The sequence below is a fragment of the Camelina sativa genome, chromosome 5 (genome assembly GCF_030686135.1).
Source record: "Camelina sativa cultivar CO46 ecotype springtype chromosome 5, ASM3068613v1".
Lineage (NCBI taxonomy): Eukaryota > Viridiplantae > Streptophyta > Magnoliopsida > Brassicales > Brassicaceae > Camelina > Camelina sativa.
The window spans coordinates 20329334-20356940 of NC_141884.1; the positions used below are offsets into that span (position 1 = coordinate 20329334).

A 27607-nucleotide genomic window follows, 5' to 3' on the forward strand; every position below is an offset into this window, starting at 1 on the left:
AGACACACTTTCTATGAAAGTATGTTCATTTGACATACTTTTTGTCCATGGGACACTTTTTTCCAACTTTACATAATTTCTAGACTATTTTAACCTTCATCATATAAGTTGAGTTATAACCTTCATCACATTTTCTTTTTCTATTCTTCACTTTTTTTTTCTCCTACACTCTTTGTAATCACTTTATTTAATTATTATGACATATTTTTTTTATTTTTTTTTATCATTAATTATAATTTTATTTTTTCTACATTTTGAGATCAATTTTACTATATTTAAAATGAATAATTATAATACATATTATGCAGTTATAGTTGAATATTTGTTGATTGTTATGTGGATGCTAAAAATTTCTTATTATGTGGATACTATACTTATTCTAAAATCAAGTCCACATAGACGATGAGTTATACACGTGCACTAAAAAACTACTTATGTTTTGGTGAAGTAGTCATTGTTAACTATCATAATATGTTAACCTCATCATATCCCCAAAAAACCTAAGCATGAAACCGTTCATCATATCATATCCTAAACTCTAAACCAAAAACTATCCATTATATATTGTTTATGTGGACAACATTCTTTACAAAATTGGTGTCCATTAATTTGTATGGAGCGGATTGTATTTGTGTCTTAAAAACTAGGTTTGTATAATGAAAATTTGATGCCATCATGTGGATGAGGTGCTATGGATACTGATTAGTTATACATTATCTATTTATATTTGAATAATTGTTCGCTATTATGTGGATGGTTAGCATATGTAGATGAATACTTACTTTTGGATGATTAGAGAAAAATATATGAATACCTAATTATCCAGTTATAGTTGAATATTATTTGTTAATTGTTATGTGGATGCTAAAAATGTCTTATTATGTGGATACATATTTGTGGATACTAATGTCTTATTTGGGGATACTTATATGGATATTTATTCTAAAATCAAATCCACATGGATGATGAGTTATACACGCCCACTAAAAACTACTTGTGTTTTGGTGAAACAATCGTTGTTAACTATCAAACAATTTTAACCTCATCATATCTCCTAAAAAACTAAGCATGAGACCGTTCATTATCCTAAACCCTAAACCCTAAACCCCAAACCCTAAACAGTACTCTGTTTCATCTCATTTCCTTTTCAGTTTGAGTAACAATGGGAGCAATAATGAGCGTTGACTTCCAAAACTGTTTCACCATAATCCTCCTCTGTCTCCTTTCATTCTTGTGTTACTCTCTCTTCTTCAAGAAACCAAAGAATGGCTTCAATTTGCCTCCGAGCCCTCCATCTCTACCGGTCATTGGCCATCTTCACCTTTTCCTCTCTCTTCTAATCCACAAATCTTTACAGAAACTCTCCTCCAAGTATGGACCTCTGCTTTATCTCCGTGTCTTCAATGTCCCCATAGTGCTCGTTTCTTCTTCCTCAATAGCCTATGAGATCTTTAGGTCGCAAGACGTAAACGTTTCCTCTCGCAACTTCCCTATGAACGAGGGGTTTCTCATCTTCAGTTCTCTCGGCATCTTCACAGCACCTTACGGAGATCACTGGAAGTTCATGAAGAAGCTTGTCGTCACCAAGCTCCTTGGACCTCAAGCAATCGAGAGATCACAAGGCGTCCGTGCAAAAGAGTTAGAGCGGTTTTACTTAAACCTATTAGATAAATCGATGAAGAAGGAGAGTGTTGATATTGTCGAGGAAGCTATGAAGCTAGTTAACAACAGCATCTGCAAGATAATTATGGGGAGAATTTGTTCAGAAGAAGACGGTGAAGCAGAGTGTATCAGAGGCTTGGTGACCAAGTCATATGCCTTGACGAAGAAACTTTTCTTAGCGGCCATCTTGCACAAACCGCTTAAGAAGCTAGGGATCTCTCTGTTCGAAAGGAGTTAATGAATGTTTCTCACAAGTTTGACGAGGTGTTGGAAAAGATTCTTGTGGAATACGAAGAGACAGTACTAGAGGAGCATCATCAAGGTTCTGACATGATGGATGTCTTGTTGGAAGCTTGTGGAGACGAAAACGCAGAGTATAAGATCACTAGAAACCATATCAAGTCCTTGTTTGTGGTAAATGTTTCCCTCATTTGAGAACCCAAGCGAACACGTACCATTGTATTTTTCCTTGACTAAGAGACGTATGCTATTGCAGGATCTTTTGATTGCAGCCACTGACTCTTCGACGTACACTATACAATGGATCATGGGGGAGATCATGAACAACTCTTACATTCTTGAGAAATTGAAAGAAGAGATTGATTCTGTCGTAGGGAAGACAAGGTTGATTCAATAAACGGATCTACCGAACCTCCCTTACTTGCAAGCAACCGTTAAAGAAGGGATAAGATTGCACCCTCCGGCCCCTCTTTTGGGAAGGACGTTTCAAGAAGGGTGTGATATCGGAGGCTTTTATATACCGGAGAAGACAAAACTTATTGTTAATGGTTATGCCATAATGAGAGATCCTGCTAACTGGGAAGATCCGCTGGAGTTTAAACCAGAGAGGTTTCTTGATTCTTCAATATCAAACCAAAAGGAAGAGATAAAAGAAGAGCTCCTAAAATTCATTTCTGTCGGGAGCGGAAGGAGAGGCTGTCCTGGAGCAAATCTAGCTTATGTCTCTGTAGGAACCGCGATTGGAGTGATGTTGCAATGCTTTGACTGGAAGATCAAAGGAGATAAGGTCAACATGGATGAAGCTGTTGGAAAAATAACGTTGACCATGGCTCATCCTCTTAAGTGCACGCTTGTTCCTCGAAACCATGTTCCCTTTAACTTCAACTGTGCAGATTCCTAGTTCTTGACTTTTTGTTGTTTTTCTTACTCGTATTCTCCAGTTTATTGATTACCGTTGGTCTTGTTTCACTTTGGCCTTTGTATCAAACTTAAACAGTTCATACACTTCATGCATGCTTCATAATTTTATGTTGGGTATGGAAGAACATATGGAGCATATCACCTCTGGTAGCTGGGTATGGAAGAACATATGCAAGCTACGTCCTCTGGCCAGACAGTTCATAGTGTGCAGATTGGGCACAGGTATTACTTACAACTTCTAGAGTGATAACTGGACGGGTCTGGGGCTATTACTGGAGTTGGCAGGTGAGAGAGGACCGGCGGTTACGGGCCTTTCCAAGAATGCAACTGTGGCGGATGCATTCAGAAATGGTAATTGGTGGATTTCAGGAAGTCGTAGCAGGAATCCTATAATTTTGCTGGTAAAGGCTTGTCTTCCGGACCCATCTGTCGTGAACATGGAGGTGGATGGGCAGGATGATCATTTTTTGTGGAAAGTTGGTGATGCAGAGGCCTCTAGCAGGTTCTCTACAGCAAAAGTTTGGGAGTATCTGCACCCCCGAGGGCAAAGAGTGGATTGGTATGAGTCAGTGTGGTTCAAGGGCAGGATACCAAAACATGCCTTCATTACTTGGATTGTGGCAAGACATCGACTTCATACGAGGGATCGCCTTATAGGATGGGGATTGGCAGTCCCATCTTTGTGTTTATTATGTGCTCAACAAGATGAATGTAGGCAGCATTTATTCTTTGATTGTGACTACTCAGCAGAAGTGTGGAGATATTTTTACTCAAGGGCTGAGGTTTCTCCTCCCATATTGTTTCCTGAAGGACTAATATGGTTGAAGAATCCTTGTGCAGATCAGAATGTGGCATTGATATTACGATTGGCCTTTCAAGCTGTCGTTTATCTACTCTGGAAGGAGAGAAATTCAAGGTTACACAATGCGGTTTCCCGTCCCCCGGGCGTATTGATTAACGAGACCAAGGTTATAACCCGAAGTCGCTTGGAGCCCTTCTCAAGATCTCAAGTCCCATGTTTTATTTCTCAGGATCCACGAGACACAGCTTAGTTACTTGGTTTTGATTGTTTCAAGTCTAACGAGCTCTGGTGGTGATCATTTGTTAGATTGCCTTTCTTTCTTGTACTTTTTTTGTTGTAGGTGTTACTTATATAGGAGGCACTAATGTATGTTCCGATGTCTCTCTCTGGAAAACAAGATATGAAATGAAAGTTATTTGGAAAAAAAAAAAAAAAAATTATGTTGAGTGTAAATAAGAGTGTCTTACTTTTATTCATTTAAATTCTCGCAGCTACAACTACAAGCCTACAATCTAGTAAATGGCTATAAATTTAAGATTTAAACATTTTTTAGTTTAGCAGTTTGATATACCAAAACGTATATTATACTATACTTAAGATCTATTAATTATCGTTACTCCAAATTTGCCGGTATCATCGACAAATGTACGAGAAATCAATTTAAATACCATTCAGATGAAGGTACCAACAAATTATGAAGGAAGACTTTGTTATTGGTTTCATACCCATAGCATCTACATGTTCATCTTGATGTAAAGTCTAGTTCGATTTCAAATCTCTCAACTCTCTAAAGTCGTGAATGGTTACCACGGACTCCGCGGTTTTGTCCGTTTGTGGTTTTGTCCACACTTTATTTACTATTCAGCTTCTAACCTTAGTAAAGTGGACTAAAAAATATATATATTAAAAATTTGAAAAAGTAAAAGCGAACAGAAAAAGAGAAGGAACACAGTTGGAAGCAGTCCATGGCTCCATGCACACAAGATGAGTGGTCCAGTCCACAGAAAAGTGGTCTGCTTTTTGACAACCAATCAATTTTTTTTCTTTTTTTCTTTTAAATTTATTTTTTTTCTCATATTTGGTCTTTATAATCGGAAGGAACCAAACCTACACCATCTACTCTCATCTTTTGTTACAAAATTTCACTACAAACTAAAAAATACACAAAAAAAATCCTTTAACATTTTTATTGTTTGTTCAGCTTGTTATATAAAAAAAAGTTCTAGCATTCATCAAGGTAAATAATATATATTCAAATCATGTAAGTTTATCATATATATTCACTTATCGATTAACTGTTTTTTTTTTGCTTCATTATAGTGATGTCTTCTAGGAGAAGAAATACAAACACTGGATCTCAACCTTCTACACGAATACGGGTAAATTTCTATAAAAAAAAAATTTAATAATTTTTTTCATAAAACTTAAAGCTTGTTAGCTTATTTTATGATAGATAAATGCTTTATACTAGCCTATTGTGAATATTTATGTATCAATAGTTTATAAGTTAAGAATTATTTATTTTTTTACTCAATTTATAATTTTAAAATATTGTCAAATAATTGATTAATGGTTCAAAAAATATTATAATAAATATAACTAATACGGATTAATAAATTTTCATTTTTTATTAAAAATATGACATATCTAGCTTCAGTATTAAAATTAAAAAAAATGTATTTTTTGAAATTTAAATGAGTTAATTATTGTATATTTCTTTACAATTTCATAAATTAAAATATTGATAACATAATATTAAATAATTGATGCATATCTCTAATAATATTTTAAGTTAATATAGCTAAAATGAAAAACTAGAGTTAAAACTTCTCAAAATATAACATATCTAATATTCAAAAACAACAATTAGAGTTAATGATATATATATATATATATATATATATGAGTTAGTTATTGTATATTTTCATCTATAATTAGTTTACAGTTTCATAAATTAAAATATTGATAACATAATATTAAATAATTGATGCATATCTCTAATAATATTTTAAGTTAATGTAGCTAAAATGAAAAACTAGAGTTCAAACTTTTCAAAATATAACATATCTAATATTAAAAAAAAACAATGAGAATTAATGATATATATATATATATGAGTTAATTATTGTGAATTTTCATCTATAATTAGTTTACAATTTCATAAATTAAAATATTGATAACATAATATTAAATAATTGATGCATATCTCTAATAATATTTTAAGTTAATGTAGCTAAAATGAAAAACTAAAGTTAAAACTTTTCAAAATATGATATATCTAATATCAAAAACAACAATTAGAATTAGCTGGATATGGTTTGTAAAGTTTATTGATTACCGTTGGTCTTGTTTCACTTTGGCCTTTGTATCAAACTTAAACAGTTCATACACTTCATGCATGCTTCATAATTTTATGTTGAGTGTAAATAAGACTGTCTTACTTTTATTCATTTAAATTCTTGCAGCTACAATTACAAGCCTACAATCTAGTAAATGGCTATAAATTTAAGATTTAAACATTTTTTAGTTTAGCAGTTTGATATACCAAAACGTATATTATACTATACTTAAGATCTATTAATTATTGTTACTCCAAATTTGCCAATATCATCAACAAATGTACGAGAAATCAATTTAATACCATTCAGATGAAGGTACCAACAAAGTATGAAGGAAGACTTTGTTATTGGTTTCATACCCATAGCATCTACATGTTCATCTTGATGTAAAGTCTAGTTCGATTTCAAATCTCTAACTCTCTAAGGTCGTGAATGGTTACCACCGACTCCACGGTTTTGTCCGTTTGTGGTTTTGTCCACACTTTATTTACCATTCAGCTTCTGACTTCAGTAAAGTGGACTAAAAATATATATATTAAAAATTTGAAAAAGTAAAAGCAGACAGAACAAAGAGAAGGAACGCAGTTCGAAGCAGTCCATGCACACAAGAGGAGTGGTCCAGTCCACAGAAAAGTGGTCTGCTTTCTGACAACCAATCAAATTATTTCTTTTTTCTCTTTTAAATTTATTTTTTCTCATATTTGGTCTTTACAATCCGGAGGAGCCAAACTTACACCATCTACTCTCAGCTTTTGCTACAAAATTTCACTACAAACTAAAAAATACACAAAAAAAATCCTCTAAACATTTTTATTGTTTGTTCAGCTTGTTATATATAGAAAAAGTTCTAGCATTCATCACGGTAAATAATATATATTCAAATCATGTAAGTTTATCATATATATTCACTTATCGATTAACTGTTTTTTTTTTTGCTTCCTTATAGTGATCTCTTCTAGGAGAAGAAATACAAACACTGAATCTCTTCTACACGAATACGGGTAAATTTCTAACAAAAAATATATTTTTAATAATTTTTTTCATAAAACTTAAAGCTTGTTAGCTTATTTTATGATAGATAAATGCTTTATACTAGCCTATTGTGAATATTTATGTATCAATAGTTTATAAGTTAAGAATTATTTTTATTTTTACTCAGTTTATAATTTTAAAATATTGTCAAATAATGATTAATGGTTCAAAAAATATTATAACAAATATAACTAATACGGATTAATAAAGTTTCATTTTTAATTAAAAATATGACATATCTAGCTTCAATATTAAAATTAAAAAAAATTATGTATTTTTGAAATTTAAATAAGTTAATTATTGTATATTTCTTTATAATTTCATAAATTAAAATATTGATAACATAATATTTAATAATTGATGCATATCTCTAATAATATTTTAAGTTAATGTAGCTAAAATGAAAAACTAGAGTTAAAACTTTTCAAAATATAACATATCGAATATTAAAAAAACAACAATTAGAATTAATGATATATATATAAATGAGTTAATTATTGTATATTTTCATCTATAATTAGTTTACAATTTCATAAATTAAAATATTGATAACATAATATTAAATAATTGATGCATATCTCTAATAATATTTTAAGTTAATGTAGCTAAAATGAAAAACTAGAGTTAAAACTTTTCAAAATATAACATATCTAATATTAAAAAACAACAATGAGAATTAATGATATATATATAAATATATAAATAAGTTAATAATTGCGAATTTTCATCTATAATTAGTTTACAATTTCATAAATTAAAATATTGATAACATAATATTAAATAATTGATGCATATCTATGATAATATTTTAAGTTAATGTAGCTAAAATGAAAAATTAAAGTTAAAACTTTTCAAAATATGACATATCTAATATCAAAAACAACAATTAGAATTAATGATATATATATATATATATATATATATATGCAGAGAGTTGAACGTCGGTGGTCTCTTGATGAAGAGAAAACGCTACTTAACCTATACAATGAAGCATTAGGAATGCATCAATATAGGTTTAAAGATCCTGGCCAACCGGGTAGAGCATTTATAGTTCGTAAGTTCAACGAAATCTACGGTGAAAGTTTAGTATGTGAGACAATGAGAAATAAAATTGATCAATGGAAGAAAGAGTTCAAGCTTTGGAAGCAACTACAACGTTATACTGTAATTTCAGTTGATAATATTACCAGAAAGATTATGGCAGAAGATGGATCGATGGTGGAAAGATCGTGAACAGGTCCTTATTTATTTCCAATAATTATTAAGATTAAAAATTTATAGAAAAATTTCTTATACATATTTTTGATTTTAGGAGTTTAGCAGACTTGCACGTCTGAACTGAGAACCACCAAAAGATTAGGAAACCAAGTCTCGTTGTTTTGCTGTCTTAGATGTGGGTTCGCAGCGTCAGTATTTTGTGCAACAAAGAAGAGCTGAAATTCTAAATGAACAGTCACATGACGGTGATAACGATGATGGTTCGGAGCCAAATGAGATTCCAGAAACTCAACAAAACAAGGAGACGTATCATGTGAACATTTATGATGATTCACAACCGTCATATGAATTCTCACGTGAGGCTACCAAATCACAGTCACCAATTCATATACCTGATCGTAGTGGGAGACAAGATTCAAGAGCTGACCCATCATCTAGCCAAAGAACTGGGTCAAGGGGACCTAGCAAAACACGAGAACCGCGTAGAAGGCAAAATTTTGAATCGACCATCCAAGAGACAATGTCGTCCATTAGAGACTTTCAAAGGGAAACCTGTGAACGACTACGCCATGGTGCCTTTGACCGCAAAGATTATACCGAGTTTGAAAAGGCGGTCGAGATACTTGAGTCATTAGATATTCCAAGATACAATGATTTCTACATTCAATGCCTCCAACTTCTGAAGACTGATCTCTTTTGGCGTAATTACTGGATGTCATCAACTCGGTTTAAGACCAATGAGGATAGGATATTGTTAATGGAGTCTCTAACAGGATTTACAAGACATGGTGAACATATAGGAACCACTCGCCCACCAAGTGGATCGTCTACACCTCGATCATCTGATCCATCATCTGCAGGCAGTAAGTCTACGCATACAAGCCAAAGAACTCCAAGTATATCAATTGATCCACCTACTTACTGGTTTTCGACATTTTTTGGCACCAATAAATGTTAAGAAACGAGCAAATCCAAGATCACAAGTAGGATCTCCGAGTATAGGGATTGGTCGATATTCTCCAGGATCAAGTTTTGGATCTCCAAGGTTAGGCTTTTCACGTTATACACCAAGACACGAGTAGGATCCCCGAGTCTAGGGTTTCTCAATAATTCACCAACTGGTCAAATGTTTCAAACATCAGGAGTAGTGGGACTATTTAACACTTTTGGACAAAACAACGCATCGACATTTCAACCTCTTCCTTGACAAAACTTATTTGATAATGACATGAGCGAAAATGATGAAGAGTAGTTTATTTATGTGACAATTATGTTTGAAAAAAAATTATGATATTTATGTCAGTTTGATAAAGCACTTATTATTGTAAAACACAAGTGTGATTATTCCATCACAAGACACATGTCATGACACTTGTTAGTGTAATATTACGCCAACTTCCACTTGTCATTACCAAAACTAAAGAATAGGTGACTCATGTTTTGTTTACTTCACTATAAATAGGAAGAAGTGTTAGTGCTTAATGGGGTTGTGTAAGAGTGTAAGAAATATAGAAGTTGTCTCTCAAAAACCTCTCTCTCTCTCGGCTGCTCCTCTCTCTCCCTCTCTTTATTATTTCTTGTACTCTTTACATTCCTCTCTTCTCTTCTATTACTCTTTGTTTCTCCTATCTCATACACCATTATATAGTGGTTTCGCAACACGTTATCAGCACAATCGTCTCCCGATCCATCATCATTAGTTTGTAGTAACATTCAAGGTATGTAAGTTTGTTTAAATCCAATTTGATTTGATTAGTTTATATGCACATTACAATATGTATTATTTATAGAGTAAAAGTTTATTCATAGTTTTTGATCATAATGGTAGGCTCTGCCTCCTTGATCATTTAGATCTACATTCTTGATCATTATGGTACGCTTTGCCTCCTTGATCATATGTTCAGATCTATATATTTTAATTATATGGAAGGCTATGCCTCCTAAAATGATTATTTTAATTTATGAATTTATTATATAGCTTATAATTTTGTTTTATAGTTTAGATTTATTGCTAAAACAAGATTTTACAAAATAATTTCATAAAATTGTATATTTAACAAATTTATTTTATTATTTATATAGCAATCATGTCAAACTTGGCAAAGCTTGAATTAGCCGCCCTTGATGTCTCTGGGAAACATTATATGACATGGGCATTAGATGTAAAATTCTATCTGAAAGGGAATGGGCTTCTCAAAACCATCGATCCGTCAGAAACGGGGTTAGAAGAGGAAAAAGCAAGAACCATGATGTTCTTGCGTCATCATCTCCACGATGGTTTAAAAAATGAATACATCACGAGAGAAAATCCTGCAGATCTCTGGATCGCGCTCAAGGATAAGTTTGATCACCAAAAGTATGTGATCTTACCAAAAGCCAAACATGAATGGCTAAACCTGAGGTTTCAGGATTACAAAAGTGTAAGTGAGTACAATTCCGCTTTGTTCGGAATCACTTCAAGGATGGCTCTCTGCGGAGAAGAAGTTTCCGATTATGATATGATCGAGAAAACATTCCAAACTTTCCATCCTTCAAATGTACTCCTACAGCAACAATATCGAGAAAGAGGGTATACTCGATATTCTGAATTAATGCAAGTTTTGCATGTTGCTGAACAAAATAATGAGCTCGTGATGATAAATCATCAAACTCGTCCAACTGGATCAGCTCCACTTTCAGAAGTAAATGTTGCTACATCCAGCTATAATAATTGGCAAGGACAAGGACGTGGACGCGGACGCGGTCGAGGCCGTGGTCATGGTCGTGGAGGTGGTCGTGGAGAAGGTCGTGGACGAGGAAAAAGAAGAGGTTTCTCTCCTAATGACTTCAACGCAAGAAAAACCAACAAGCATCTTCAAATCAATAATGTTGGTCGCGTTATAAAGAAACAAGGTGAAAGTACTTGTTACAGATGCGGTATGAAAGGACATTGGTATCAGACCTGTCGTATTCCAAAACATTTGGCCGATCTGTATCAAGCATCTCAACAGGCAAAAGAAAGGAATGTTGAGACCAACCTCATCTCTGATGAAGCTGGACCTTCTTTCCATGGCCTAAACGATGAACCCCATCTTGATATAACAGATTTCCTCGTTGATAATGAAAACGGAAAATCATGCGAATAAGGCCTATATGCCATGATATGCTTTGTCATAGTTTGATATGTACTTTATGTTTATAAAAAGTCTTTTTGGATAATAGTTTTATTGTAATATATGATAAGCTTTTTTTGTAAGACTTTATGTTATTTTATTAATGTTTCTTTTATAAATATTTTATCTCAGAAAATGTCAAATTTTGAGATTAAGGATGGAGATATGTGTCTAGCAGACAGTGCTACAACGCACTCAATACTTAAAGAGAAAAAATATTTCTCCTCTCTCAAAATAAAAGACTCTGCTAGAAGCGTGAGCACTATATGTGGTAATGCAAAGATTATTATAGGCTCTGGAAAAGCCAGTTTTTCAATGCCAAGGGGAACAAAATTTGAAATTGATGCATTATATTGCCCCAAGTCTCATAGAAATTTAATTAGTTTCAGAGATATCCGAAGAAATGGATATCATATAGAGACTCTAAATAAGAATAGCACTGACTATCTTTGCATAACATCTGAGGAGAAACATATATTGGAAGAATTGCCAATGTTATCCTCTGGATTGTATTGCACAAAAATAAATAATTTTGCATCTTATGTTACAGTAAACTCTAAGTTTACTAGTACATTTAAGATATGGCATGAAAGACTTGGACATCCTGGTTCAGTCATGATGCGAAAAATTGTGCAAAATTCCAATGGTCATCCATTGAAGAACGAAAAGAATTTTAGATCTGATGAGTTTTCATGTGATGCGTGTTCTCAAGGAAAACTCATAATTCGGCCATCGCCAGCCAAAATTGGGAATGAATCACCATTGTTCTTAGAGAGAATACATGGTGATATATGTGGACCTATACACCCTTCATGCGGGCCATTTCGTTATTTTATGGTAATGATTGACGCATCTAGTAGATGGTAAAATGTGTGTCTATTGACAACAAGAAACACGGCCTTCGCAAAATTAATTGCCCAAATAATCAGGTTGAAAGTTCAATTCCCTGATTATGCCATAAAGAAAGTCAGGCTTGATAACGCCGGTGAATTCACTTCACAAGCTTTCAATGACTATTGTATGTCAATAGGAATCGATGTGGAGCATCCGGTTCCTCATGTTCATACACAAAATGGCATGGCTGAATCTTTGATTAAACGGCTACAACTCATTGCTAGACCGTTAATATTGAGAACAAAACTCCCAATTTCTATATGGGGTCATGCTATATTGCATGCTGCGGCATTGGTCCAAATATGACCAAGCGCATATAATAACTATTCCCCTTTACAATTAGCATCTGGCCAAGAGCCAAACATATCCTATCTCCGTATTTTTGGATCTGCGGTTTATGTTCCTATAGCCCCACCGCAAAGAACAAAAATGGGGCCACAAAGGAGATTGGGCATATATGTCGGTTATGCATCACTGAGTATAATTTGATATCTTGAACCGCAAACTGGTGATATGTTTACGGCACGTTTTGTCGATTGCCATTTTAATGAAGATGAATTTCCAGCATTAGGGGGAGGAATTAAACAAGTACCAAAAAATATTACATGGTATACACCATCTTTGATATATCTTGATTCCCCTACAAATCAACGTGAGTTGGAAGTTCAGAAAATTGTACATTTACAAAATTTGGCAAATCAATTACCAGATGCGTTCATAGATACAATAAGGGTGACAAAGCCATATATCCCCGCTGCAAATGCACCATCAAGAGTTGAAATTCCTAGAGAGGAACTTGATGGAAGCAAAGCTAATGAACCTAAGGTTCAATTGAAAAGGGGGAGGCCAATGGGCTCTAAAGATAAAAATCCCCGAAAGAAAAAGAAAATGGGAGATGAAAAGGTTCAAGAAGAACCAAATAAAGAGAAAAATCTTTAGGATGATACATAAAAATATGAGGTTTCTATTAACTATGCCCAAAATAGAATGTTATGGTATAGAGATGAAATCAATGATGATAATGGAATATTCTCTTTTTCTGTATCTAAAGAGATCGATCATGAAAAAGATGATCCAGATCCAAGGTCCGTATCAGAATGCCAACATAGGCCTGATTGAGAGAAATGGAAAAAGGCTATGCAACTTGAGTTGCTCTCCCTCAATAAAAGAAATGTCTTTGGACCTCTTGTCACTGCATCTAAAGATGAAAAACTTGTTGGTTGCAAGTGGGTCTTTGTGCGAAAAAGAAATGAGAAAGATGAAGTAACAAGATATAAAGCCCGACTTGTTGCACAAGGTTTTTCTCAAAGACCTGGAGTTGATTATGAAGAAATATATTCTCCAGTCATGGATGCAATTTCATTCAGGTACTTAATGAGTCTAACGGCTTCTAAGAATTTAGAAATGTATCTTATGGATGTAGTGACAGCATATTTATATGGATCATTGGATAATGATATATACATGAAAATTCCTGAAGGATTTAAGATTCCTGAGGCATTAGACTCTAAGTCTAATGAAATTTGTGCGATCAAATTACAGCGATCACTTTACGGATTAAAACAATCCGGGCGCATGTGGTATAATCGCTTAAGCGAATACCTATTGAAGAAAGGATATGTTAATAATGAAATATGCCCATGCGTCTTCATAAAGAAATCTCCATCGGGATTTGTGATCATTGTTGTATATGTTGATGATCTGAATATAATTGGAACTCAAAAGGAGACTGATGATGCAAGAACTCGTATGAAGAAAGAGTTTGAAATGAAAGATCTTGGAAAGACTAAATTCTGTCTCGGGCTTCAAATATAGCATTTCCAAGATGGAATATCTGTGCATCAATCAAATTATACGAAAAAGATTTTAAAGCGCTTTAATATGGACAAAGCGACTCCTTTGAGTACTCCAATGGTCAATAAATCTCTGAATGTCGATAGTGATCCATTCAGACCTTGTGAAAACAACGAGAAAATACTTGGTCCCGAAGTACCTTATATGAGTGCTATCAGTGGACTCATGTATCTTGCAAATTGCACTAGACCAGACATTGCATTTGCTACAAATCTACTTGCAAGATACAACTCATCCCCTACTCGCAGGCATTGGAATGGGATAAAACATATTCTCCGTTATCTTCAAGGTACGATTGACTTGGGATTATTCTATCCTAGAAACACTTCGGTTGGTCTTGTTGGTTTTGCAGAAGTAGGATATTTATCAGATCCACATAAATCCCGATCCCAAACTGGATATGTTTTCACTATTGGATGAACTGCAATCTCATGGTGCTCACAGAAACAGACTTTGGTCGCCACTTCCTCAAATCATGCAGAAATAATTGCTCTTCATGAATCATCGAGGGAATGTGTATGGCTCAGATCAATGACTAACCACATACAAGAATCAAGTGGAATAGTCACCAAGAAAGAGCCAACAACATTATTCGAAGACAATGCTGCTTGTGTCGCCCAAATCAAAGAAGGTTACATCAAGAGCGACAGAATAAAACATATACCTCCAAGATTTTTCTCCTACACTCAAGAACTTGAGCAAAAGAAGGAAGTTGATATTCAACATATCCGCTCAAGTGACAATGCAGCAGATCTATTCACAAAGGCGCTTCCGACTACCACATTCAGAAAGCATATTCACAGTATTGGAATGCGTCATCTACGAGATTTATGAAGAAGGATCATACATATATTTTCGAGGGGGAGATTACGTTACTATACTCTTTTTCCCTTGTCATGGTTTTTATCCCAATGGGTTTTTCCGTGACAAGGTTTTTAATGAGATAGTACATAACTCGTCAAAGGTGATGGATAATCAAGGGGGAGTATTGTAAAACACAAGTGTGATTATTCCATCACAAGACACATGTCATGACACTTGTTAGTGTAATATTACACCAACTTCCACTTGTCATTACCAAAACTAAAGAATAGGTGACTCATGTTTTGTTTACTTCACTATAAATAGGAAGAAGTGTTAGTGCTTAATGGGGTTGTGTAAGAGTGAAAGAAATATAGAAGTTGTCTCTCAAAAACCTCTCTCACTCTCTCGGCTGCTCCTCTCTCTCCCTCTCTTTATTATTTCTTGTACTCTTTACATTCCTCTCTTCTCTTCTATTACTCTTTGTTTCTCCTATCTCATACACTATTATATAGTGGTTTCGCAACACTTATGTTTTATTAATATGTTGTTTTTTTAATATGGTATTTGTGATAATAAAAAAAAAAAATTCTGGTGACTTATGTGATTTCACAATTTATCTGATGTAGAACTGTTCGAGTTATGGACTTTGGAAAATGAGCAAATAGAAGATCTTTTAATCAATCCGACATTGGATTATTATGAACAACATTTTCACAAAGGACCATACCAAACCGGTGGAGTGTTAGGGTGGCAAAATCTTTGGAATCGTATTCAAAATGACCATGCTGCATGTCTACAATTATTAAGAATGTCATTTGCTGCCTTCACAGGAATATGCACTATTTTAAAAGAAAATTATGGATTACAACCTTCGTTGAATGTAAGTGTTGAAGAGAGTACCGCTATGTTTCTACAAGTGTGCGGACACAATGAAGTTCAACGAGATATTGGCTTACGATTTGGACGAAACCAAGAAACTGTGAATAGAAAATTTGGTGAAATGTTGTAAGCTATAGAACTTCTAACGGCAGATTACATCAAGACACCAACAACACAACAATTACACCGGATTCCACAGCGTCTACAAGCTGATAGACGATATTGGCCATATTTCAGTGGTTTTGTCAGAGCTATGGACGGAACTCATGTATGTGTTAAAGTAAAGCCTGAAATACAAGTCATGTATTGGAACAGACACGACTATGCAAGCATCAACATAATGGCAATTTGTGATATGAATATGCTATTCACATACGTATGGAATGGAGCACTGGGTTCATGTCATGATACAACTGTCCTTTCACTTGCACAAAATGGCGATTCTGAATTTCCATTACCACCTACAGACAAGTATTATGTAGTTGACTCTGGGTATCCTAATAAGCAAAGATTTTTAGCTCCTTATAGGTCAACACGAAATAGAGTTGTGAGATATCACATGTCACAGTTTTATACTAGTCCTCCTCCGAGAAATAAGGAAGAATTGTTTAATAGGTCTCATGCATCTCTTCGATCTATCATTGAACGCACTTTTGGAGTGTGGAAGAAGAAATGGAGAATTTTAACCGATTTTCCGAGATATGATATGGATATCCAAAAGAGAGTAATTATTGCAAGAATGGGTCTTCATAATTTTACTAGAGTTTCAAATTTTATAGATGCAGATTTTGTGGAAGATTTTACAGAAACTCAAACTGAGGATCAAGACAATGCATCTTATGAGCTTGATGAAGCAGAGAATGCAGATGGACAACACATGGCGAACATTCGAGAAACTATCGCAACTATGTTATGGAAAAACCAGAGTATTTGATTTTATATTTGGGTTTGTAATTTTTTATATTTTCATCTTTTTATTATGTTGTATTAAGAAAATTTAAATTTTTTTAAAAAATTATAATCATATTTGAAGATTGTCGCCTTTTACCCTTCGGTTCATAAAACCGCCTTTTGGGTCCGTTTCGACCGCTTTGTCCACTCCAACCGCTTTAATGCTGTTTTGTCCGCTGTGTCCGCTGTGTCCGCTCCGTTTTGACCGTTGTTACCATTCAGACCCTAAGTTGCACTTATTATTATACAATTTTTTTCTTTTATTATGAAAATAATTTTACATTCATACAAACTTTTTTTACTTAATTTCTTCTTCTTTTTTATTACCTTTGAAAACTAAATTTGTTGTCCTCAACCTTAGATCGGAGGCAATTTATTTTAAAATTTCTTATCTGGAAAAAATTATTAAGAAAAAAAATTGTTATAAAGAGTTGTTAGATTTATTACCTTTTTGTATGATAGAAGACTACTATTTAATTTTTAAATTTCCTGTGTATGTTAACTTTTCTAATCTTCTTCCCATTTTGTAAAACTATATGTGTGTTGTGTATTTCTTTTAAATTAATTTTCCTTAAACTATACCATCTTTTATTTTTTCTTCCTTTTCTCTCAAATCATATGTCAACTTTTTAATTTTTACATTTTTCTTTCTCTAAATTTTAAGTAAATAATTAATTTTGTTTTACCAAAATCCATAGACAAAATAATTTATTTAAAGCTAAAACTTTTTATTCATATATAATATGATTCGGACTTTTACATTTTTTACTCGGAGGCCCAATATCAGATCCACCCTTCTTCTTCTGCTTCCCTCACAAAACCCTTTTGCGTCGTAACTCTGAAATCACAACTCGGCAAAAAATCAATAATCCGAAGAAAGAAAGAAAAAATCCCCTAATCTCTTTCTTCTAATCATCGTCTGGTGTTCTTCTTCATCGGATCGTCATGGCTTCAGGTCTTGTTTTTCCCTTAATCTTCTACTTTGAAACCATCTAGGGTTTGATTGAAGTTTCCGAATTCGACTACTTAATTTGTTACGAATCGTTAGGGTTTGTAGTTGTTATTATATAAAAAAGGGTTTTACTGATTTGGGTTTTTTTCTTCTTCGAATTTTGGTGTAGATGCTGATATGGAGGACTATGGATTCGTGTATTCTGATGAGGAACAGGAGGAACAAGATGTTGACATTGAGAATCAGTATTATAACTCTAAAGGTTCGTTCTTTTTTGGTGTTTTATGCGCATTCTCAAAACCTGTGCTGCAATTTTGCATCTTGATTCGATGAGTGTTTTGTTTCTTGAAGGTATGGTTGAGACTGAACCTGAAGAAGCTCTTTCTGGGTTTGCTGAGGTTGTTAAGATGGAACCAGACAAGGCTGACTGGTAAGATCCCATGAGTTTTCGTTTAGTGATTTGCTCGCGTTGTTGTTGATCTAGAGAGTACCAGATTTGTGTTTGTCTCGGTTTTGTGTGTCACCATGATGGAAGAGACAGATATGCTCTTTCTGATTTACAACTTGACCAATTCTATTCAAAGAGGGGTTAGGGTACCATTATGTTGAACTTTTGCTATGGGTGTATTCAACAAGGCTTTCCTTGTTTATGTCAAGTTAGTTTTTGTTCCTTTAGTCTGTTTTCCTAAGATTCATTGTTGCTATTGATAAACTATCATGTCATATAGTTTGTTTAGTTGTAACCAAAGAGGTTATTGACCATGGTTAACTTGGGCGGTGAGTGCGTTCAGATTTGACCCTGTCTTTTTGTTTGCATCTCTCATAAAACTCCAGCATTCCTAAGATTCATTGCCTCTGCTATTCATGTATCCCTAATATGCCTGAGACTATTTCAAATTTTTGTTAATTTATTCAAGTCATTCCATGGCCTGTTTCTTGTCAGGGGTTTCAAAGCTCTTAAGCAGACTGTGAAGATTTATTATCGTCTAGGTAAGTACAAAGAAATGATGGAAGCCTATACAGAGATGCTTACATATATCAAGTCAGCGGTTACCAGGAATTACAGCGAAAAATGTATAAACAATATTATGGATTTCGTCTCTGGATCTGCTAGCCAGAACACTGGCCTGCTGCAAGAGTTTTATCAGACCACTTTGAAAGCCCTTGAAGAGGCTAAGAATGAGGTCTGGAAACTAATCTTTCGTTTTATATATGCGACCCCTTTCTTCTCAATGGTTCGGGGATGTGACTTATTAGTTTCTTTTGCAGAGACTCTGGTTCAAAACGAATCTAAAACTCTGCAACATCTGGTTTGACATTGGTGAATACAGACGAATGACGAAGGTATAACTTGGTTTAATCAAATCTATTGATTGAAGCTAACTATGTTTAGCTCTTAGTATGTTCACTAACAGCTATTTATTGTTAGCCAGATTCTGAAGGAACTCCATAAATCTTGCCAAAAAGAAGATGGAACAGATGATCAGAAGAAAGGAAGTCAGTTGCTTGAGGTTTATGCAATTGAAATTCAAATTTACACTGAAACAAAGGATAACAAGAAGCTTAAGGTAAACATCATCTGCTATATGGGTTTTACCTTACGTCAAAATAACTTGGATATTCAACAACTTTATTGTTATATACTTTCTATTGGCTTTTGTGACTGAGATGCAACAACACTTTTGAATGGATGCAGCAATTATACCACAAGGCACTAGCCATCAAATCTGCTATACCTCATCCTAGGATCATGGGTATAATCCGGGAGTGTGGTGGAAAAATGCACATGGCAGAGCGTCAGTGGGCTGAAGCAGCCACAGATTTCTTTGAAGCTTTTAAGAATTATGATGAAGCTGGCAACCAAAGACGTATCCAGTGCCTGAAGTATGTTTCCTATTACCTTCTCATGTCCTTATCCTTTCCTATTTGATACCTTCTGGTCATTTGATTATTAGCATGGTTTGCTAGTAAGGATAAAAGATATTATGGATGAATAAAGCAATGCAGTATTGTTTAGATTTAACTTTGGGGACATGGTTTAGCTGCATGTGGTCTTCTATTACTCTTGTCCAGTATCTTGCTGTGATCGAGGTTCCAACATGTTAGAGATGATGATTTTTTTTTCTTTCTTTTGGCTTTGCAAAGGTATCTTGTTCTGGCGAATATGCTGATGGAGTCAGAAGTGAATCCTTTCGATGGCCAAGAGGCAAAGCCGTAAGTCATTTACCTAAATATTTTGTATTGTACACTCGTTTTGGTTCGTTGCTTTATGGGTTGCTCTCTGCAGGTACAAAAACGACCCTGAGATCCTGGCAATGACAAATTTGATAGCAGCATATCAACGAAATGAGATCATAGAGTTTGAGAGAATACTGAAGGTAAGAAGTGAAATATTATTGGGATCATAGAAATTGGCATTATATCTCAGAACGGTACTCATGTAATCGTTTTGGAATGTAGAGTAACCGGAGGACGATAATGGATGATCCATTTATCAGAAACTACATGGAAGATCTGCTGAAGAAGGTGAGAACACAAGTGTTGCTGAAGCTGATAAAGCCATACACAAGGATAGGGATCCCGTTCATATCGAAGGAACTGAACGTGCCAGAGAAGGATGTGACGGAGTTGCTAGTGTTGCTGATACTGGACAGCAGAATCGATGGTCACATTGACGAAATGAACCGTTACTTGCTGAGAGGTGACAGTGCCAATGGAAGGAAATTGCATAAGGCGGTTGATAAATGGAACACACAGCTGAGGTCTCTTTCTTCAAGTATCACTAACCGAGTCTGTTAATTTTGCAACCTCTCTTTTGGATAGATTTTTGTGTTTTGGATCTGTGGATTATCTATTTCTTCACATATCTGGGATTGATGAAGTTGATAAACCCACTTCAATGCCATAAAAAGGATTTGCGAGTTACTAAATTCTCGTTTTTGAAATTGCTTTCTTAACTTTGTTAGCAACATTAGTTATTGCAAGGGAAGCTATGATGATACACACCGAACTTTTACAAGTAACGTGGATGTCTTTTTCAACTGTCAATAATTAAGAATTAGGCTTTGAATGGATGATTTGGGGAAAGTATACACACTTAATCCGGTTTAGTCCATTATATGTTTGAACCCTTAAACAAAACTGAACGAGAGCGAGAGAGAGATTAGGTTCGAATAATTTAATTAGCTTTTTTTAATGTGTCGATCTTTCTAGGATCTTTTGACTGTTAAAACACACTGTTCTAGTGGGCCAGTTGCCAGTGATTGAATTAACTATATTATTTTTGATCCACTTGATCTAAAGTATTGTTTTATTTTACTCCTTAATTTGACAGCAATTCATTTTTGTTTTGTGTGATAAAGTGTTTATAGACTAATGGTGCAGCATGCCTGCATCAATTAAAAGAGGACATTTATCACACAATGGAAGTAAGTGGAGTAAAAAAGTGATTATATCAAACCTATTTTTATGAAAAGCAATGACCCATGGAGCACACTTTCGAGATCAAAACTATGATTCTATAAATATATTATGATATCCAAAATCTTAAAGATACATTAACATGATCTTCATTATATTCGGTTCAAGCTTAGTCACTGATTAAAATGTTGTCCTATATTCTTGTGAGTTGTGGTGACCAATGGTAGAACTAGAACACCTAATAAAGCTAATTACAACACATGAACACGCTAGTATTTTAGGCATTCTCACGACTGATATTTGCGAAAGTCCTATTGATCTTACAAATTAAAATTAAACTATTTCTTCTTTTGCAGAAACAATACATTGTCGGTACACTTCATTTTTAGAAATAGTTTTATGTTATTTTGTCAGCTAAAAGAAATGGGAAAAAAACTTAAAAATACCTCATCTATTTTTTATTTGGACGTTTAATACCTTGTATTTTTTGGTTGGAAGAAAAAATATATCATTTAATTAAAAGATGCGATTTAATACCTAAACTAATAAATTTTGTTAGTTTCATACCTACGCTTTTTTGACAAAAATATAATTCCGTTTTTACCCTTACTATATCAAATAATAATTAATTTTAAATAATATGACATTAATTTATAAGTTTATTTGAATTATTATTTATTTTAATTACAATTTTGTTTTACAAAAAAATACAATCATCTTCATCAAACTCTAATTCATGTTTATTCTCCTCTCTCGCTTTCACAAACTTGGTTATATCATTTAACATAAAATAAAATTAATTTTAATTCAAATACACTTATAAATTAATTAAAATAAAATTAATTTTAATTCAAATAAACTTATAAATTAATGTCATATCATTTAAAATTAATTATTAATTGATATAGTAAGGGTAAAAATGGAAGTTTATTTAAATATTTAAAATAAAATTAATTCTAATTCAAATAAACTTATAAATTAATGTCATATCATTTAAAATTAATTATTAATTGATATAGTAAGGGTAAAAACAGAATTTTATTTAAATATTTAAAACAAAATTGTAATTAAAATAAATAATTTTAATTCAAATAAACTTATAAAGTAATGTCATATCATTTAAAATTAATTATTAATTGATATAGTAAGGGTAAAAATGGAATTTTATTTTTGTCAACAAATCGTAGGTATGAAACTAACAAAATTTATTAGTTTAGGTATTAAATCGCACGTTTTAATTAAATGATGTATTTTTCTTCCAACCAAAAAAGACGAGGTATTAAACGTTCAAATAAAAAATAGATGAAGTATTTTTAAGCTTTTTTCCCTAAAAAAACTGAAATTATTGTTTATTATTGTCACTATTCAATAAGTCCATAAACAAAAATTCATCACAAAAATATCTTCACTAGTCACTACCAAATTCGCCGCAACTCATTAATCATAAACAATATATATACTATCATCATCACATCATTCAGAACTAAAAAAAGAAAATTAATATATCAAAACTTAAAAGAGAAAACAGATCCGAATTGAGTTCATCCCATAACTTTGAATCGGTTGCTGTATAATTTTTTGTTTTTTAATTAATGGTTTGCCTCAAAGTTACAACAACTCAACTAAAAAAAAAAGACAGCAATGGATTATTTTGTCTCTTTCTGTTCTAAGGATCTTTGTCCGCTTTTGAAAACTCTCTAAAAGCAAATCTGTAAACGTACTTCACACCAAAAAAAACGAATTTTCCCAAAACTTAAAATAAATTAAAGAATCAATCTTCTTCTTCTTCATCGTTTATCACGACCTCTGCCTCTTGATCTCTCTCAAAGGTCGTTTTTATTCTCCCTCAATCTCTTGTAGCTTTCAGATCTTTTCTTTTGTGCTGATCCCTCAACATACATTTAAGGTTCTTTTTTTTTTTTTGTGTGTGTTGCTTTTTAAATAAGGTAACCATTATATAAATATATATATATATATATATATATATATAAAGAAAATTGAGATATTCTCTGTGTTGCTTCTTCTTTACCCTCTTCTTGTTTCTAATCAAATCCTCTAAAGTTTTCTCCTTTCCTTTGTTGTGTTTCTAGATTTTGGAGTAATCTTTGTTTGTGTGCTGGTTAAGGAATAATGAGTCGGAGGCAGCAAGTGAAGCGTAGAGTAGGTAAATATGAAGTTGGAAGAACAATTGGGGAAGGAACTTTTGCTAAAGTTAAGTTTGCTAGAAACTCTGAAACTGGAGAACCTGTTGCTCTCAAGATTCTTGATAAAGAGAAAGTTCTCAAGCATAAGATGGCTGAACAGGTCTTTCTTCTTGTTTTTACCGCTACTGTCGTGAATTATGGATCTTCTGCTTTCGCATTGCCCTTTTCTTAATCTGTTGATTTTGATCTTGCTTAGTTTCTTTATTGAATTGTGGTACAGATCAGAAGGGAGATAGCTACTATGAAGTTGATTAAACATCCTAATGTTGTTCAGTTGTATGAGGTACTTACTAAACACTTTTTTAAAGTTAGTGTTTTATTTGATCATGTACTTGGAAAGTAGTAATTTGAAATTGTTGGCAGGTGATGGCAAGCAAGACGAAAATATTTATCATCTTGGAGTATGTTACTGGAGGAGAACTCTTTAATAAGATTGTAAGTTAGTTACCACAGTTATGATTGGTTGTGATTCTGTGATGATAGTTTGGTTGCCACATTTTAGTTGAAATCTGATTGTGTAACATATGAATTATGAATGAAGGTCAAAGACGGGCGGATGAAAGAAGATGAGGCGCGGAGATATTTCCAACAGCTTGTACATGCTGTGGACTACTGTCATAGCAGAGGTGTCTACCATAGAGACCTTAAGGTACTTGATATGAGCTGAACTAGGACATCAATTATAAAGCCTTTAGGATTGTGATAATGGAGCTCCTCCCAATCAAAGCCTTTGGGACATGTTATATAAATAGAGAAGAAAAAGCCTACTTAAACCATGTTGGGAGTTACTTTTACAAAATTTCGAAAATAGTAATAAAGCTTTCTTCTACACACACTGCTTTTATTTGCACACATTAATTACAATTCTGACTGTTCTCTGTTATATGATTTTACAGCCTGAAAATTTACTACTGGATGCTTATGGAAACCTCAAGATCTCAGATTTTGGATTAAGTGCTTTGTCTCAACAAGTCAGGGTAGTGACTATCTGTTTCCATAGTATTTTTTTTTTGTCAGACAATCTTTACTGTTCCAAGAAATGGTTTCATTTCTTCCTCAGAACCTTTCATCCATATTTATTCTTACACATGGCTTATATATTTGGGGGTAGCAGGATGATGGACTCCTTCATACATCGTGTGGAACTCCGAACTACGTTGCTCCTGAGGTCTGCCTAAACAACATAATTTTATTATATCTGATAATACAATCCTTTAAGTTTACTCCTTTCAGGGATTTTATAACTAACTAGTCTCTTATCTTTGTGGTTTTTAGGTTCTCAATGATAGAGGCTACGATGGAGCAACCGCTGACATGTGGTCATGCGGTGTTATACTCTATGTTCTGCTTGCAGGTTACTTGCCTTTTGATGATTCTAATCTAATGAATCTTTATAAAAAAGTGAGCAACTCTTTTTTACAAATTCTCTCTTTTAGATGGAGTCTTCCACCACCTTGTTTCAGTGTTTAAAACTCCCTTTTTATATATGCAGATTTCATCTGGTGAATTCAACTGTCCTCCCTGGCTCTCACTTGGTGCCATGAAACTGATCACTCGAATCTTGGATCCGAACCCAATGACTGTGAGTAATTTTAACATGCTACTATGAGTTCACCTGCCCATTGCTAAAACTTTCCTCACAAGCTTATGACCTTTTTATTCAATATTTAAGAAGAGAAGTAAAAAACCCATGAGTAGAGAGTAATGAGCTCTATATTACTTCATTTTTATTCCATGATTTGCTTAAGTACTCAATTACATATGTTTTCCATTTTTCCAGCACAAAAGGGCTGGAGAAAAAAGGTTGAGGATCCTGTGTTATACATATTAAAATGTACAATTCTATCTGCTTCATCTTTCAATTAATTGCACAGTTTCTATTTCCAACCACTGATTCTTGGTTAAGCATACTAGTTGAATAAACATGTCTTTTGATTACCTAAGAATGAGGATCCTCAACACCTGTTATTGTTAGATTGTTTGTTGCCAGTGCAATATAACCAAGAAACTGAGTTGATGTGGTTTTGTGTCAGCGTGTAACACCACAAGAGGTATTTGAAGATGAATGGTTCAAGAAAGATTACAAGCCTCCAGTGTTCGAGGACAAGGATGATTCAAACATGGACGATATTGATGCTGTTTTCAAGGACTCCGAGGTGAGGATAATTTCATTTCTTGTTCCAATTTTTAAAGTTTATATTAAGAATAGCATCATATAAGGCGGCTTGTGATGATCATGTACAGGAACATCATGTTACTGAGAAGAAAGAAGAGCAACCAGCGGCAATCAATGCATTTGAGATAATCTCAATGTCAAGGGGGCTTAACCTAGAGAATCTGTTTGATCCAGAACAGGTTTGTGTTTCGATATAAAGAACCGGCACTCTTGTCTTTGTAATCTGTTAATGAAATGTTTTCTTAAAACAAAAACAGGAGTTTAAGAGGGAAACAAGGATAACACTGAGAGGAGGCGCGAATGAGATCATCGAGAAGATAGAAGAAGCTGCAAAGCCTCTCGGTTTTGATGTGCAAAAGAAGAACTACAAGGTTAGTGAAAAGCTCTGAAAAAGAAAGGAAAGGAAATGAAAATAAACTAAGACATGGTATTATTACTTGAAATATATCAGATGAGGCTTGAGAATGTCAAGGCTGGGAGAAAAGGAAATCTCAATGTGGCGACAGAGGTATGTTATATGAGACTGGACGTTTAAGAAAGTGTTGGTGTTGGTTTTATCAGTTTCTGATGATCCAGAGTGTTTGTATGGTGTGTGACAAGCAGATATTCCAAGTAGCGCCAAGTCTTCATATGGTTCAAGTATCGAAATCGAAAGGAGACACCCTCGAATTCCACAAGGTTAGTCCATAAGTTTTGTTTCGACTTATATCATAGGGTAGTTAAGTAGCCGGTTTGATGAGCTAAACAGAGTTTTACACATAGGGTTAAGTAGCCGGTCTGAAAGTCAGATGTTTCCATCGTTACTTGTGCAATTGCAGGTGTTTTACGCTTTCGTTTTAAAATTAGAAATAACGAAGCTAAGTAGTCCTTGGGGATGAAATAGGTGCGTTGGTGGGTTGGGATGAAATAACGTGCTGTGATTGGTCAAAAAAACAGAAATAGTAGCTCCCCCTCCCCTCCTCCTATTTTATTTGTTATTGTTATCTTCTCTTATTTTCCTCTGTTAAAACTTTACCCGCCCACAATCCATACATAGACAAAAAAAAACAAAAAAAAACTCTATAATATATTTTATCTCTCTAATCCACAAGGTAAGTCCATAGTTTGTTTCGACTATATTATAGGGTTAAGTAACCAGTTTGATGAGCTAAGCAGAGTTGATGGTTTGTTTGCAGTTCTATAAGAAGCTCTCTAGTTCTCTGGAGCAAGTAGTCTGGACGAACAACGAAGCTAAGAAAGAAACAAGAAAGTGATGTATGATGTATGAATGTTTTATCTTTTGGGACAAAAGCTTGCTTTCTTTGTTTATGAGCTTTTTGCTTTTCCGGCTACTGTTTGGATGATGAGAAGGGGAGTGGGATTAGTTTGTGTAAGAAAGATGTAAATACAAAACCGCATGACCCGATACGGTGCTGTGATACCACTTATATAGTCATATGGAAGCTTGTTGGCTAAGGGTTTGAAGAGCACCCTTGTTCGAGTTGATCAGTTGGTCAGCATTGACTTCTTATTCTCTTAATGTTTTCTTAGCTACCAAGATTGTCAACATTTGGACGGGCTAAACAGACCTAGGTTAGAAGATTTCTTGAGCGTTCGCAACTTTTTTTATAAGCCGAAAATATTAGTAGCAACCTCTCAAAGATTCATGGTAGCATTGGTGTGTTGTTTGTGCACTTTTGTTCTTGAATTCGGTTCGGCCTCTTATATCATTTTTCTCTTTATTCGATTTCTCTCTCAAAGTGGACAATATTTTTTCATATATATAAGCTTATATATATTTTTAAGATTGAATAAATCTGACTTACAAAAATAAACAAACGAAGTAAAAAATATGTACGTCAAGTTAGGATGTGAGGATAGTTTGTAGAGAAACAAAAGCTTCCCTACTTGCATCTAAGCATCTTGAAGATGAAAGACAAAGTTGTCTTTGCGTAGCAGTAAGAAAGCAAAAACAGAAGAAAGTTAAAGCGACTCGATCCTTACAACTTACAAGAATGACATGAAATATAGAATATATTTGGAGAAATATAATTAACTAGTACTCCAAGCAGTTTAGCGTCCAAACGAAACCAATTACTGTCTCCCTCGGATCATTTACTTTCCTAAG

The 27607-nt window shown here is 33.9% G+C and overlaps 5 protein-coding genes, 1 long non-coding RNA gene and 2 pseudogenes across 20 annotated transcripts; all 8 read left to right on the plus strand.

The window, feature by feature from the left end:
• The first annotated feature begins 1071 nt into the window (after positions 1-1071).
• Positions 1072-2810, plus strand: LOC104789306 (cytochrome P450 705A22-like; annotated as a pseudogene).
• Positions 2811-2951: 141 nt separating this feature from the next.
• LOC147944071 (uncharacterized) lies at positions 2952-3875 on the plus strand (annotated as a pseudogene).
• An 875-nt stretch (positions 3876-4750) lies between these two features.
• Positions 4751-6151, plus strand: LOC147944072 (uncharacterized). The gene is made up of 2 exons (XR_015557388.1): positions 4751-4862; positions 4946-6151. It is a non-coding gene; the product is annotated as an uncharacterized LOC147944072 (long non-coding RNA).
• Positions 6152-7995: 1844 nt separating this feature from the next.
• Positions 7996-9172, plus strand: LOC147944073 (uncharacterized). The gene is made up of 3 exons (XM_087512450.1): positions 7996-8082; positions 8171-8233; positions 8402-9172. Exons 1-3 carry the CDS (start codon positions 7996-7998, stop codon positions 9170-9172), a joined length of 921 nt encoding a protein of 306 aa, XP_087368576.1.
• Positions 9173-9697: 525 nt separating this feature from the next.
• LOC147944074 (uncharacterized) lies at positions 9698-11449 on the plus strand. The gene is made up of 2 exons (XM_087450580.1): positions 9698-9932; positions 10297-11449. The coding sequence occupies exon 2, from the start codon at positions 10302-10304 to the stop codon at positions 11337-11339; it is 1038 nt and encodes a 345-aa protein (XP_087306706.1). The 5' UTR covers positions 9698-9932; positions 10297-10301; the 3' UTR covers positions 11340-11449.
• Positions 11450-16050: 4601 nt separating this feature from the next.
• LOC109132863 (uncharacterized) lies at positions 16051-16731 on the plus strand. Its single transcript, XM_019245299.1, has one exon. It carries the CDS (start codon positions 16051-16053, stop codon positions 16729-16731), a length of 681 nt encoding a protein of 226 aa, XP_019100844.1.
• A 526-nt stretch (positions 16732-17257) lies between these two features.
• On the plus strand, positions 17258-20645 carry LOC104787040 (COP9 signalosome complex subunit 2). The gene is made up of 10 exons (XM_010512531.3): positions 17258-17703; positions 17870-17962; positions 18052-18130; positions 18644-18884; positions 18970-19044; positions 19134-19268; positions 19397-19584; positions 19846-19914; positions 19988-20078; positions 20161-20645. Exons 1-10 carry the CDS (start codon positions 17694-17696, stop codon positions 20497-20499), a joined length of 1320 nt encoding a protein of 439 aa, XP_010510833.1. The 5' UTR covers positions 17258-17693; the 3' UTR covers positions 20500-20645.
• Positions 20646-22634: 1989 nt separating this feature from the next.
• On the plus strand, positions 22635-26955 carry LOC104787041 (CBL-interacting serine/threonine-protein kinase 3). 15 transcript variants are annotated; one of them, XR_015557234.1, is made up of 16 exons: positions 22658-22949; positions 23211-23424; positions 23545-23607; positions 23688-23759; positions 23866-23973; positions 24221-24301; positions 24439-24492; positions 24600-24725; positions 24817-24906; positions 25105-25158; positions 25358-25480; positions 25569-25679; positions 25758-25871; positions 25952-26008; positions 26104-26178; positions 26319-26955. XR_015557234.1 is itself a non-coding variant. In XM_010512532.3 (15 exons), the coding sequence occupies exons 2-15, from the start codon at positions 23251-23253 to the stop codon at positions 26751-26753; spliced, it is 1326 nt and encodes a 441-aa protein (XP_010510834.1). In that variant the 5' UTR covers positions 22635-22949; positions 23211-23250; the 3' UTR covers positions 26754-26955. The 15 variants fall into 15 exon arrangements, 9 of the variants coding, with proteins under 9 accessions (XP_010510834.1, XP_010510836.1, XP_087306585.1 ...); XR_015557229.1 differs by having other exon boundaries at positions 26676-26955; XR_015557230.1 differs by having other exon boundaries at positions 22741-23066; positions 26676-26955.
• Positions 26956-27607: the final 652 nt, after the last annotated feature.

What these genes read in the sequence shown, in the direction of transcription:
- LOC147944074 (XM_087450580.1), top strand. Translation starts at nt 10,302, where the DNA reads ATGTCAAACTTGGCAAAGCTTGAATTAGCCGCCCTTGATGTCTCTGGG.
- LOC104787040 (XM_010512531.3), top strand. An exon ending in TCAGTATTATAACTCTAAAG is followed by an intron (nt 17,963 to 18,051) that starts GTTCGTTCTTTT and finishes TGTTTCTTGAAG; the next exon opens with GTATGGTTGAGACTGAACCT. An exon ending in AGTTTGAGAGAATACTGAAG is followed by an intron (nt 20,079 to 20,160) that starts GTAAGAAGTGAA and finishes TTTGGAATGTAG; the next exon opens with AGTAACCGGAGGACGATAAT.
- LOC109132863 (XM_019245299.1), top strand. Translation starts at nt 16,051, where the DNA reads ATGGACGGAACTCATGTATGTGTTAAAGTAAAGCCTGAAATACAAGTC.
- LOC147944073 (XM_087512450.1), top strand. Translation starts at nt 7,996, where the DNA reads ATGCATCAATATAGGTTTAAAGATCCTGGCCAACCGGGTAGAGCATTT. An exon ending in AAATCTACGGTGAAAGTTTA is followed by an intron (nt 8,083 to 8,170) that starts GTATGTGAGACA and finishes CTGTAATTTCAG; the next exon opens with TTGATAATATTACCAGAAAG. An exon ending in GGTGGAAAGATCGTGAACAG is followed by an intron (nt 8,234 to 8,401) that starts GTCCTTATTTAT and finishes GTGGGTTCGCAG; the next exon opens with CGTCAGTATTTTGTGCAACA.
- LOC104787041 (XM_010512532.3), top strand. Translation starts at nt 23,251, where the DNA reads ATGAGTCGGAGGCAGCAAGTGAAGCGTAGAGTAGGTAAATATGAAGTT. An exon ending in AGCATAAGATGGCTGAACAG is followed by an intron (nt 23,425 to 23,544) that starts GTCTTTCTTCTT and finishes ATTGTGGTACAG; the next exon opens with ATCAGAAGGGAGATAGCTAC. An exon ending in ACACCCTCGAATTCCACAAG is followed by an intron (nt 26,179 to 26,675) that starts GTTAGTCCATAA and finishes GTTTGTTTGCAG; the next exon opens with TTCTATAAGAAGCTCTCTAG.